The sequence below is a fragment of the Bos mutus genome, chromosome 19 (assembly GCF_027580195.1).
Source record: "Bos mutus isolate GX-2022 chromosome 19, NWIPB_WYAK_1.1, whole genome shotgun sequence".
In the NCBI taxonomy this organism is placed as follows: Eukaryota; Metazoa; Chordata; class Mammalia; order Artiodactyla; family Bovidae; genus Bos; species Bos mutus.
Window position 1 is genome coordinate 10699791 of NC_091635.1, and position 13057 is coordinate 10712847.

At 52.2% G+C, this 13057-nt stretch overlaps 1 protein-coding gene across 5 annotated transcripts in view; it reads right to left on the reverse strand.

Annotated features, from left to right (window-relative positions):
• Positions 1 to 13057, reverse strand: part of TBC1D16 (TBC1 domain family member 16) — an 88855-nt gene that overhangs the window by 55253 nt on the left and 20545 nt on the right. For all 5 annotated transcript variants that reach the window (XM_070389220.1, XM_070389221.1, XM_070389217.1 and 2 more), the window contains exon 3: positions 10360 to 10957. In XM_070389220.1, the coding sequence (XP_070245321.1) occupies positions 10360 to 10957 (598 nt within the window). The remainder of the gene's footprint in view (positions 1 to 10359; positions 10958 to 13057) is intronic.

Consider the following 13057-nt stretch of genomic DNA (forward strand, 5'->3'; position numbering starts at 1 on the left):
CAGTTTTTTAATAGCCTATTTTTAAGGAGTACGTCAAGGCTGTATACTGTCACCCTGCTTATTTAACTTATATGCAGAGTACATCATGAGAAACGCTGGGCTGGAAGAAGCACAAGCTGGAATCAAGACTGCCAGGAGAAATATCAATAACCTCACATATGCAGATGACACCACCCTTATGGCAGAAAGTGAAGAGGAACTAAAAAGCCTCTTGATAAAATTGAAAGAGGAGAGTGAAAAAGTTGGCTTAAAGCTCAACATTCAGAAAACGAAGATCATGGCATCTGGTCCCATCACTTCATGGGAAATAGATGGGGAAACAGTGGAAACAGTGTCAGACTTTATTTTGGGGGGCTCCAAAATCACCGCAGATGGTGACTGCAGCCATGAAATTAAAAGACGCTTTCTCCTTGGAAGGAAAGTTATGACCAACCTAGATAGCATATTCAAAAGCAGAGACATTACTTTGCCAACAAAGGTCCGTCTAGTCAAGGCTATGGTTTTTCCAGTGGTCATGTATGGATGTGAGAGTCGGACTGTGAAGAAAGCTGAGCACTGAAGAACTGATGCTTTTGAACTGTGGTGTTGGAGAAGACTCTTGAGAGTCCCTTGGACTGCAAGGAGATCCAACCCGTCCATTCTGAAGGAGATCAGCCCTGGGATTTCTTTGGAAGGAATGATGCTAAAGCTGAAACTCCAGTACTTTGGCCACCTCATGCGAAGAGTTGACTCACTGGAAAAGACTCTGATGGTGGGAGGGATTGGGGGCAGGAGGAAAAGGGGACGACAGAGGATGAGATGGCTGGGTGGCATCACCGACTTGACGGACGTGGGTCTGAGTGAACTCCGGGAGTTGGTGATGGACAGGGAGGCCTGGTGTGCTGCGATTCATGGGGTCCCAAAGAGTCGGACACGACTGAGCGACTGAACTGAACTGAAGAGCAGTTTTAGATTTACAAAATAACTGAGCAGAAGGAACAAAGAGTTCCTAGGTACCTTTCTGCTCACACAGATGTTCCCCTAACATCTTGCATTAGTGTGATACATTTGTTATGATCGATGAACAATATCAATACATTATTATTAACTAAAGCCCATAGTTTACATTGTGGTTCATTCTTGATGCTGTACATTCTATATTGTTATTGTTGTTTAGTCACTAAGTTGTGTCCAACTCTTTTGTGACCCCATGAATTGTAGCTGGCCAGGCTTCTTTGCCCATGGGATTTCTCAGGCAAGAATTCTGGAGTGGGTTGCCGTTTCCTTCTCCAGGGGATGTTCCCAACCCAGGGATCGAACCTGTGTCTCCTGCATTGCAGGTGGATTCTTTACTGCTGAGCCACAAGAGAAGCCCTGTACATTCTTTAGATTTTAACAAATGTATAAGGACATGTATCAGCATCACAGCATCATCCAGAAAAGTTTCACTTACCTAAAAATCCTCTGTGCTCTATCCAACCCTAATGCCTGGCAACCACTGATCTTTTTTTAGTGTATCCATAGCTTTGACTCTTCCAGAAAGTCATATAGTTGGAATCACACAGTCTGTAGCCTTTTCAGATTGGCTTCTCTCACTTAGCAACATGCATTTAAGTTTCCTCCATGTCTTTTTCTGTCTTGATAGCTCATTTCTTTTTAGTGCTGAATAGAATTCCATTATCTAGATAGACCAGTCTATCTCTCCCTTAACCTATGGAAGAATGAACATCTTGGCTGCTTCCAAGTTTAGGCATTTATGAAGGAAACTGCTACAAACATCCATGTGCAGGTTTTTGTGCGAAGAATGGGTTTGAACATTTTTCAGTGTTGAAAAGGACAAAAGGAGGGAACTATTTCATGACACATGAAAATTATATGAAATACAAGGAATCCATAAATCAAGTTTTACTGGAACCAAGCCATACCCAATCACTTTCATATTGCTAGTGGCTGTTTTCTATGGACAGAGTTAAGAAGCTACACAGAGGCTGTGCCATTCAAAAAACCAAAAATACTCACTACATGGCCCTTTATAGAGAAGATCTGTCAACTCTTCAGATGGACAATTACAATCCCCATCTTCAAAAGGCCAGAGAGAAGTAAACCAAAATGATAATAGTAATGCTGGAAGGACTGATGGCCATAAATATTTTCTTTATGCCTTTCCTCCCAAATTTATAAAATGGACATATATTACTTATGTCACAAGTAGATTTCCACAGCATCTTTGCTCCAGCCCCACAAGCCTCTGACGGGGGTGGGGTTCCAAACAGACCCAAGGGGCCAATAGGACTAGGCCGGAGGGGTGACTCATGTGCCAAGTGATGATGGAAACAGGGCTGGATTTTGTTTTGCTTTTCTGTTTTTAACATCCTAGCTGGTACCTCAGCTAGGAGCCTCACTCTGTGACCCTGTGCCTCAACCTTCTCTACAATGGGAGAAGAACACCCCAACCTTGGGCATTGTTTCAAGGGTTAAACAGTCAGTGCCCACAAAGCCTAAGATGGATTGAATAGGGTCTCCCCAGATTCATCTCTCAATGTGACCCTATTTGGAAACAAATTACAGATGTAATTAGTTAAAGATCCCAAGATGAGCTCATCCTGGATTGAGAGTGGGCCCTAAATCCAAGGACTGATGTCCTCCCAAGAAGAGAAACCACGTGACAATGGAGGCAGAGATTGGAGGGGTGTGGCCACGAGGGACAGCTGGAGCCCCAGGAGCTGGCAGGGGCAGGAAGGACCTCTTTGGACCTTCAAACACCTTGATTTCAGACTTCCAGCCTCCAAAACCGTGAGAATCTCTTTCTGATTTTCTAAGTCAACGGGTTTACAGTCCTTCCTTACAGCAGCCCCAAGAAACTAACACAAACCTCTTAGGTTCAGGCTGGCACTCTGATAGGTGCCATAAAAATGCCACTTTTATTTTTAGCGTCCTGGTAAATGACTGCCATTTGTCTACTCTGTGCTGAGCCTTTGGAACTCCTTTTACTCATCACCTTTGTGTTCACAGTGGCCCCACCGCACAGATGAGGAAACTGAGACAGAGAGATTAAAACACCTTGACAAGCTCCTGCCCCGGGGATCACACAGGGCTTGGTTTACATTTGACGGCAGACCTGGCCCAGCCCAGATGGCCTGCCCCTTCCCTCCCCAGGCAGCATGTCTGAGCCAAACAGCCACCCTGAGTCTCACATCAAATGACTGGGCACCGTCGAGACCCAGCCTGAATTCCCTGGCAGCCCCTCCGAGCTCCTGGAGCCAGTGGCAGCTGGCCGCCAGTGCGCTTCCAGAGCTGCAGGGTAGATGCTGAAGGGCCATCCTCCGCCCTAGGCAGCGCCTGGCTTCCCTGCCTGGCAGTGAGGCTCCCAGGCTGGTCCAAGGGCTCAGTCCCACCAGCTGCCCTTCTCGAATAGGCTTCCTTTGGACCCCTGCTATCGGCCAGCCCCAGGCATGGAGCAGGGCAGTGGTGAGTGACTGCCACCTTGGCTGGGGGGCCGCACATGGAGCAGGGATGTGGGTGCAGGGGGGCGGTGTGGAGGGAGAGATGCCGCACAGAGCCTGCCGAGTGCTACAGAAACATAAGACAAGATTAGTCTTAACGACGCACAGAACAGATTGCAGGGTGTCGGGAGATGGGATGTTTTAAAGAAATAAATCTCAGCTCCCGGTTACAGAAGCACAAACAAACCCAAACAACAGATCTTTGGAAGCTGCCAGCTTCTCGGCTGCCAGGCTGCTGCTGGGGGCCCCCAGGGGGTGAGGGTGGGTGTTCCAGGAGCATCGTCAGGGCATCTGGGGCACCTGGGCCGGCCCAGTACTGAGCTAGCCCAGAGATATTTTCCGGAAATTTGGGGGGTGTGCCCCCCAGCACCTGGCCATCCCTCTTCTCACCAACTCTTGGCCATTCTACCTCTTAAATCTCTCCAGGACCCACATTCATGCTCTCCAGCCATTACCCTCCTCTCCTGGATGGCACAGCCCCGGAACCTTCCCTCACCCCATCCCCAGTCCCACTGCTGCTGGAATGGCCTCTGAGGACATCCACTGGCCCAGCCACTGGCCCTTCTCTGTTGCTCCCCCTCTTCATCTCTTTAGGGTCCCATCCTTCTGGCCCCTCCTCCTCTTCTTCCTTCATCTCCCACCTCTGGGAGAGGGTTCTTATTTGCTTTAGCTGTTCTGGGTGGGAAGGGGTAAAAAGTGTCTTCCTTGTTTATATCACCCCTCACGCCCTGCAGTTTCTACTCCTGCAGGCTTGCCCGCCTGCCCCGAGATGGTTGGACAGAAAAGGAACGACAAGGCTATTTATGAAAACCGCCCAAAGCGACTAAGAATCACATGGCATTGCACAGCTTGCCCCCTCACCAGGCTTTGGGTGTCCAGCATGACCCTCTCTGGGTCCCTCCTGGAAGCCCCACAATCAGTGTCAGAACCTGGCCCTGGCCCACCCAGCTCAGAGGCTTCAGGTCCTTCTGAGGCTGGATTCTCCCCAGAGCAGGGTAGGAGAAGCAGGGCCAGTTACACCAGCGACATCGAGACGGTATGAATAATTCAGCCTTTACGGCTGATACCCTGGTGTCACAGAGCCTTTTCCTCCTAAAGGCAAAAAGCACTTAAGATGTCATTTATTTCAGCCTGGCTCCCTCTGCGGGGTGGGCGCCGTCATGCTGTCGCAGTCACTGCCCTCGGGGCTGGCTCCATCGTTACCCTCCCTCCTCACTGGCTTCTGCTTGTGACCCCTCCTACCATTCACCCCCTAGGAAACCAGCCCCTGGGTGGGGGGCGGGGACACCTGTTCACTTTTCTGGCCTTTTCCCCTTTCTCTCTCTCGACAGAGCACTCTGAGGGGCTCCTCTTTGCAAGGAGGGTGACTCCCACCCTCCAGAAGCACAGTTTCTTCTGGGCCTGCACTGTCCAACATGGAAGCCCTCACCACCTGTGGCTACTGGACTTTAAATTCATTAAAGATGAAAACACTAAAAATCCAGTTGCTCGGTTTCCAGAGCCACATTTCCAGGAGTCCACAGCCACATGTGGCCAGTGGTTACCGCACTGGACAGCGTTCATCACCATGGAAAGTCCTATAGGACGGCGCTGGTCCAGAAAACGGTAAAGCTCAAGGAAAAGCAACAGCAGGAGGCAGCATATGTTAAATGCCACATAAACAAGATGCCTGGGGAAAGTGGCAGGAGCTCTGGGGAACAAGCTGGGGTCATGGAGGAGACCACAGTCTGGCTGGCGTTTCACCAGGGGAGGGGAGCACATTCCAGCTGGAGGGAGGCTGTGGAAGGGTGAGGCTGTGGGGGACAGCTGGCTGAACCACAGCAAGCATGGGAAAAGGGGAGAGGAGACGTCGGCAGGAAGGTGAGCATCCAAGTAGGACCCCGGGGATAGGCAGCTGTCATCCCCGCATGGCTGCACCTGACTCTCCCGGACCCGTGTCTGCACTGGCTGGACCACCGCCCCAATGATGCCAAGGTGAGAGCCTTGAAGTGGCAAGGCCACCCAGCTCATTCTGTAACCTGAACACCACCCTTCACTCGGCACACATTTACCCTGGGGGTGGGGGCGAGCATCAGCTTCATGGGGAGGACCTCACGGGGTCCTAGGGGGCCTTCTTATTAACAAGCAAGCAAGACAGCAGACGGGGGTGAGCTAGTCTGAGCTATGCAGCGGCTATGAGCTCTGTGATCTATTTTTTAATATATTTATTTATCTGACTGCATCAGGTCTTCGTTGCAGCACACGGGATCTTTGATCTTCGGTGTGTAGGTTCTTTAGTTGGGGCACGTGGGATATTTTAATTGCGGCATGCAAACTCTTAGCTGCAGCACCCAACCAGGGATCCAACCCACATCCCCTACGTTGGAAGGTGGATTCTTAACAGCTGGACCACCAGGGAAGTCCCTGGCTATCTAGTTTTAAAACTTGTTTTCATCATATGATTAATATAGTCACACACTAACATTTTTGAAACTTGAGAAAGAAAAAAATGACTCACGGTGTTCACATGTGTCACTTAAATTTATCTCAATCAATATCAGGTAAATTAAAAATTCAGCTTGTCAGTCACACTAGCCACCTTTCACGTATTCCCCAGGTAAGCAAGGCAGTGGCGTTATCGCGATGGCACAGATCAGGAAAGTTCTAGTAGGCAGCGCTGCTTGGATGGCCTCATTCATTCATCAGGCCTTCCCATGGATTTCAGTCAAAATGTGTACATTATTTGCTACCTGCTTTGTTACTGAAACACCATTAATTTCCACACTGATGTATAACCTTTACTAATACTGCACAATCTTCTTCTGCAGTACTAAGGTTCTGCACCTTTGGGGCCAGAAGTGCCTCCTCCTCAGGTAAATGAACACCCATGAGCACACATACAGGAAGTGGTGAAAGACCTCAGGGGGCTCACAGGCCCCCAATAAAACCCCTTAACCTGGATGATGAACAGTAATGGATGCATCTCTTTCTGTAGATTCGTCCCTTTCCCCTCCATTATAAAGAAGAGCAAGATGGATATCTTCATGCAAATATACTTTATTTCTGTAATTTAGATTGGTTCTTGGGATGAGTTCCAGAAGACACCTTTTGATTTAAGGAGTGGGAGCTGTGTTATCAGTTCATAAATGTCACCACATACTTCCCCAGGTGGGGGGCAGTTGAGATGCCACGTAGGGGTCCACATGGGGGTCCTGTTATACAACATCCTCATCCAACTAGCCCTAGAGACTGGACCAGGTACCTCTCAGGACATAAACGAATGACGGGCTGGCCACTGATCTTGTCTGGTGGTTATTCTCACCTTCATCCCGACCCAAAGCCTTGACTTCTGACAGTATGGAAGGCATGGGACTGAGACAGCCACAGACCCTAAACCCTGCTTGTAGAAGTCAGTCCTCAGTGGGAGGAGGGTCCATGATGGCAAGTCAGTCACATAGCCTTCCTTGTCCACCCACTTCCCAACAGTCTTTGGACACTCACGTGGTCAAGAATTTCCAGCCATCACTATGCTGGGGTGGCTATGGCAGGTGGCCTCATCTACGGATGAGGCTGTGCCTGGCTAAACCCCACAGGTAGCACACAAGTGGACACTGTCATTCTAACCACTCGACCCTTCCGTAAACTATTTGCCACATCACAAAATGTTTAAGGGACTCTCAGATGGGGGGCTGCTCCTCCCACCCTTGCCCAGCCACACGCTCAGTCTCCACATGTAGTTCTTAAGTTCTGCCACTAGAGGGATCCCGTGAGCCAGCCTGTCTGCTCCCCCGAGGGGAGCCAATTCCCAGTTAAATGAAGAGCCTCTGCCCCTGGAGCCACTACCAACACGTTCAAGTCCTCAAAGACAAGCTCCCTGTAGGGAGTCTGGTCCAGCAGAAGCTGGTGCTCCAGGACCTCACTCCGGATGTCCTCTCTACAAGGCCCGTGCCTCTCTGTGTCCCTTGAACTGTAGCCTGCCAGGTTCCTTTGTCCATGGAATTCTCCAGGCCAGAATACTGGAGTGGGTAGCCTTTCCCTTCTCCAGGGGCTTTCCCAGCCCAGGGATCAAACCCAGGTCTCCTGCAATGCAGGCACATTCTTTACCAAGGGAAAGCCACAAGGGAAGCCCAAGGATACTGGAGTGGGTAGCCTATCCCTTCTCCAGTGGACCTTCCTGACCCAGGAATTGAACCGTGGTCTCCTGCATTGCAGGCAGATTCGTTACCACTTGAGCTATGAGGGAAGCTCCCCTTATCACAACAGTGGTTCTCAAGTGCGGTAGCACTTTGGAGACCCTTGGAGAGGGTCTCCAAACCCTGCCCATGCCCAGGCACCACCCCAGTCATTCTGGTTCAATCAGTCTGGGTGGGCCTGGGAATCAGGGACCTTCAAAGCTGCTGGGCTTTGAATGGGGCATTCTCATTTTTCGCTGGGCTGGGAAGCCTTGCTCTATAGCACCCTGTGCTACTGACCATTTAGTCCAGATTTCAGGCCCATCACTGGGTGGGAGCTGTAGGGCGGTGGGGGGCAGGAGGGAGCGGAGACACTCCAGCTTTGCTTTCAGGTCTCGAATGTGGTGGAGAGAGAAAATCACAACTCAACTCCAGGAGCAAAGAAGCAGGAGCAGCCAGGCAGAAAATGCAGAGTCCAGGGCCACCCAGTCCCTCTTGAAATCCACAGTTGCTTTTTTATTTTTTTTAAACTTTCAGCAACCTGTCAAGCGTGGCTGGGTCAGGAACTAGGGTGCCTCCATGTAATACCTCTCACATTGCATCTCAAAAACAGTCTGTTTTCACATCAGCCCCTGACTGAAGCACACGCTCCCAGGAGGCAGGGAGGGGGACCTCGTTCATGGCCATCCTGCCCCAGCCCAAAGCCTTGGCGGAACTGGACAGACTGAGCCAGAAAAGCAAGCAATATGGAATTGTTGAGGCTCCACAGTGAGGGAGGGATCTCCCTCACGACACTACAGTCTTCCTTCCCAGCATGCCCTGCAGCTCTAAGCAGAAACATGAACCTTAAGCTAAATTGGGTGGAACAGGGGTCTGGAAGATGTAACTTGGGTTTCCAAAGCATGACCACAGAAAGGACTCATGACGGGACAGCCAAACTCCCACACCTGACAGATGGCACCCAGCTTCAGGTTAGGAGTCTGCACGCGGTACAGGATAATGTTCCCAAATCCAACAGGAGGTGAAAATTGCTGGGAGTATTAGCCAGTCATAAAAATGAATGGAGTCCTGACACGCTTGGATGCACCTTGAGAACATTATGCTCAGTGAAAGGAGGCAGACACGAAAGGACACAAGTTGCATGATCCCATTGACGTGAAATGTTCAGAACAGGCAATCCATAGAGACAGAAAGTGGCTGAGAAGGGCTGATGAGGAGTAACTGGCAGTGTGGCACCACCAGGGGGAGCTCTGACAGAGCCCCACTGGCAGCGGGACTCAGGCAGGGCTACAAATTTCCTTCTGAGCCTGGTTCCCTAGTGGGAAACGGGCACACGGCTCAGGGAATCTCATGGGGCACTGGAGTCCTTGGCTGCAGCTGACTGACCGCTCCCTTACATGGCACACTTCAGTATGCGAGAAGAATGTTATCAGTTCACCCTTGGGCTTTAATGGACCACATCTTACTGGGGAAGAAAAGAGGAAAGAATTCGTCTCAAATTCCTTCCCTCTGAAACCAGCAAAGCGCTCCACATTCCTCCATCCTGTTCCTTTTCTCACATCAGTTCCTGTGACCTTATTGCTCTAGGTCCGTTGTAAACCCAGCAGGGTTCAAATCTGGCTCAGCTCCTGAACTGGCTGGGTGACCTCCAGCAAGTTCCTTAACCTCTCTGAGCCTTACTTCTCCCTTCGACACACAGAAGGTGATGTGAGCACCTACGTCACAGGGTTTGGGGTTCTTGTGAGCCTAAAAAGAATTAATCCATGGCCCACAAGCCCTGCACCCAGGCAAAACCCAGACATCCACACTGATCACATGCTCAGCTCACATCATGAGCTCAAGAATTACATGCTGACTAACGTCAGTACTTACTGTCATCACCATCATTAGCCTGGAAATTAATGAGAACAAGGACCACAGCCAAGCATGAGAAGGGGCTGCAGAAGTCTCATGCTTGCCCATCCCACGCCTGCCCCGGCTGCTCTGAGTTAGCCCAAGCCTGTGGTTCGTGAGCCTTGTGCGCGCCCACCTCTGGGAGGCCCCGAGGCCCCCTAACAACGACACCATATGACATTATGATAACCCTCCCCCTTCAGGCAACATCTCACTGCTGCTCCTCCCAGCCCCCGTGTGTGTGGCAAGTAAAGTGAGCCCGCTAATGTGCCCAGGCATCTGGTTCCCCTGGGCTCTCAGCTGTACAGTAAACGCTGCCAACTTCCCCCTGGGGCTGCGTTCCAGCCTCTTATAGCTTGAGGGTGTGAGAAGTAGAAAGGCTAAGGGCCCCTCTGGCGGGCCAGGCTCCGAGCCTGGCTTGGCCCCAGGCAGAGCACAGAGCCTGGCTGGGGACCAGGCCTCCCCCACAAGCCTTCTGCCGCCACCCTGGCCTGCCTGGGTTTGCCTGACGGACCATCTCAGTCCCTCCAGTGATGAGCATAGAAGACGACAGGACGCTGAGGCCTGGTCCTGAGGGGTCTGGACTGGGGTACGGGGCTGGTCAGACTTGGCTGGGAAGGTTTAGTCCTAGGGAAGGGGAGAGAAGGAAGAGGGAAGTCCCAGCCCCCCAGCCCAGGCTGTGTGTCCTTCACAACCCCCTGGGGTGGCATGAAGTGAAGGCACTCTGGCACCCATGGGATGGCATGCAGGTGTCCTCCACACTCAGTGAGCAGAGCGGGGACACAGGCCCTTGCTCTCAGCCCCAGAGACGCAGGGGGCAGTGGGGAACTCACCCGCTCTCGCTCTCCAGGAACACGGAGCTGCTGCTCTCCGCGAGGGCGGTGCTGATAGGTGAGAGGCAGAAGGGCGAAGAGAAGGCCTCTGAGTCCGAGTCGAAGGAACTGGCCCTGCTCACACCCTCAGCCGACAGCTCCAAGGAACCCTCCTCTTCGCCCACCTCGGGCTGGGGCTCCCGGCCTTCTTCCGTCCCGTCTTGCGAACTGACTGCTGACAAGATTCCTGAGTCGCTGTGGGCCGGTGGCAAGGCCGGGAGGGGGCCGTCTGTCCCCAAGCCCGGGGCCAGCTTCTCCCCGTCCTCGGGCGAAGGGCTGACACACTCGGTGTCTCGAATGCTCTGGGCCACCACCAGGATGTCCTCGTCTCTAGGGATCAGGGTGGACCTGGGCTCCGTGGGGGATGGCTGGTGGGGGGCCCCTGAGCTCTGGGCACGCCGGCCCCGAGGGCGGGGTGCCTTGCGCACGGGGGAACTCTCGGGGGTGATATAGCGCAGCGCCTCCTCGTCCTGCTTCTGGATCCGGGAGTTGGGGACCCACGCGAGGATGAGAGTGGCCCCCAGCAGTTCATCCTTCTCCATGTACAAGCACAGGTAGCCTATGAGGGGTCAGGAGCACAGACGGTTAGGGAGGGCCATGTACCAAGTGCCTCTAGCTGGTTTCTTCCCGAAACCACACCTGGGCGAGTAAAACTGTGGGGTTGTGCAGCCCAGCCCTAAGAAAACACACCTGAGGGATACAGCTGAACTCAGGATGAATGAGAGCTGTGGGCGTTTTCTAAGCACACACACTGAGCAGATCCGGGGGGGCAAGCCCTCAAGCAGCAGTCTGTCCTGTGCCTTCCCTCCTCCTCTTGTTCAGAGCCCCACCCTGTCCACGGCTCTGGGGGCTCCAGGGCTCCCTTGCCTCCATCAGCCTCCCGGTCCAGATGAGCCCAGGTGGCTGGGGAGGCGCCCAGGGACCCAGAAATACCACCAGCTTCATTGCAATCTTAGGAGGGACCCGGGCTGCAGACTTTATTGCTATGTCACACAAAAGATAAATCCAAGATGAGTAGCATTTGGGCCTTTCCCTGTCGGCTGAGGCTTCTCAGCATCTCTTCTTTAACACTGCTTTTTGGAAGGAGGGCCATCTTCAATGTCATGTCCTGGATTGCTGACAAAGAAGAGAAGAGCAGTTCTCTGAGGCCAGCAGCACATGGGTGGGCTCTTAGGGCCCCTGAATGCTCAGTCTGGGAGGAAGTTGGTCTTTCCTCCTGAGACACCTGCCATTTTGGGATGTCCTGACTCTTAGGCCTATGGCACCAAGGTTCCCAGGCCTTTGGGTCTCTGAGAAGCCCCTGGGGCAGGAGCTGGGGCCCCTGTCATGCCGCAGGGCTCTGACCCAACCCAGAATCCTTAGCCCAGCTCCCACTTCCACAACAGCAGGGAATTCAGGGGTTGCCAACCAGTTGTCCAGAAGAATAATGTTCAGGAGAGGTCAAGTGTCTCCACATGGCTTTGGGTTGGGAAGGGACCCAGAGACCTCTGGCCCCCTCTCCCTTGCCTCCCATCAGGCAAGGATGATACCAGAAGCCCTTCAAAGGCTGTGGCTTTTCTTTTTGCTTTATGCCCAGAACATGCAACACCCTCAGACCCAGGCCTAGGACCTGTGCTCCCGGCCCCCGAGTCCTCGGAATTTGGGCCCGTGGTCAGGCATCCCCAGGGGCAAGGCAACATGCCACTCAGCCTTCTAGAGCACAGTTCAGGGACCAGGACCTTGGAATCCCTCACCCTCACAGTTCAGAATCTGCTTCTAGGACCTGCTCGGGACTTTCCGCCTGACCTATGATGTCCCCTGGAGAAGGCTCGGGGTCCTTATAATCCAGGAAAGAGCTGGGGCTGGAAGTCAGCTCTCCTGCTTTGGAACCTGGAGGGTCTGATGACTCTAAATCTGTACCTAACTGTCCACTGTAAAGACATGCTTATCAAGGCAGAACGACAGAATACTTTCCGAAGAGTTCATTAGCATAAGTTAAACTTTTTGTCTTTTAAAAATAAATTTATTTATTCAGTACTTTGTCGACACCTAATTTGTATGCAGTGAAGTGCCCAGATCTGATTGTAATTTGTCATTTTTAAATGTACTGACGTCTGATGTGAGACTTTCTGTCTGGACGCGGGTGGGCTGCAGCCAGGCTGCAGGTGCACGGGAACTGGGGACCCAGAAGCACCCTTCAGCAGCCTAGAGAGGCCTCAGGAAGAGCCCAGGGCCTGCCCTTGCTCTGCCTCTACTCTGGCTGGTATTGGGGAGCTCCTCTGAACACCAGCCTCCTTCTCTAAGAGAGAGGCCTGCCCAGGCTCTGGCATTCTCATGAGATTGTTGTACAAATTAAATAAAGCAATACATTTATCTTGTACATTTGCACAAATAACAAAGGACCACACAGGCTTCTAGTATCACTAATCCATCTTTTGGATGCTTCCTGGAGGCAGCAGGGCTGAGGAACTCAGGTGTGGGTGGTGCGCTAACCAGGTCTAACACCCCCAGGTTCCCTGCCCAAGAACAGTCACAATCAGTGACACTCCTAAGAGAATCTGTGCCCACTCCCTTAGTGCACAAGAGAGCTTGCTATCTGGGGGCTCAGAATACAACTGGAGCCCTGGAAAAAAATGCAGTCTCCTTCTCTGAGGCTTGGCAAAAGATTGCAAAGTCACTG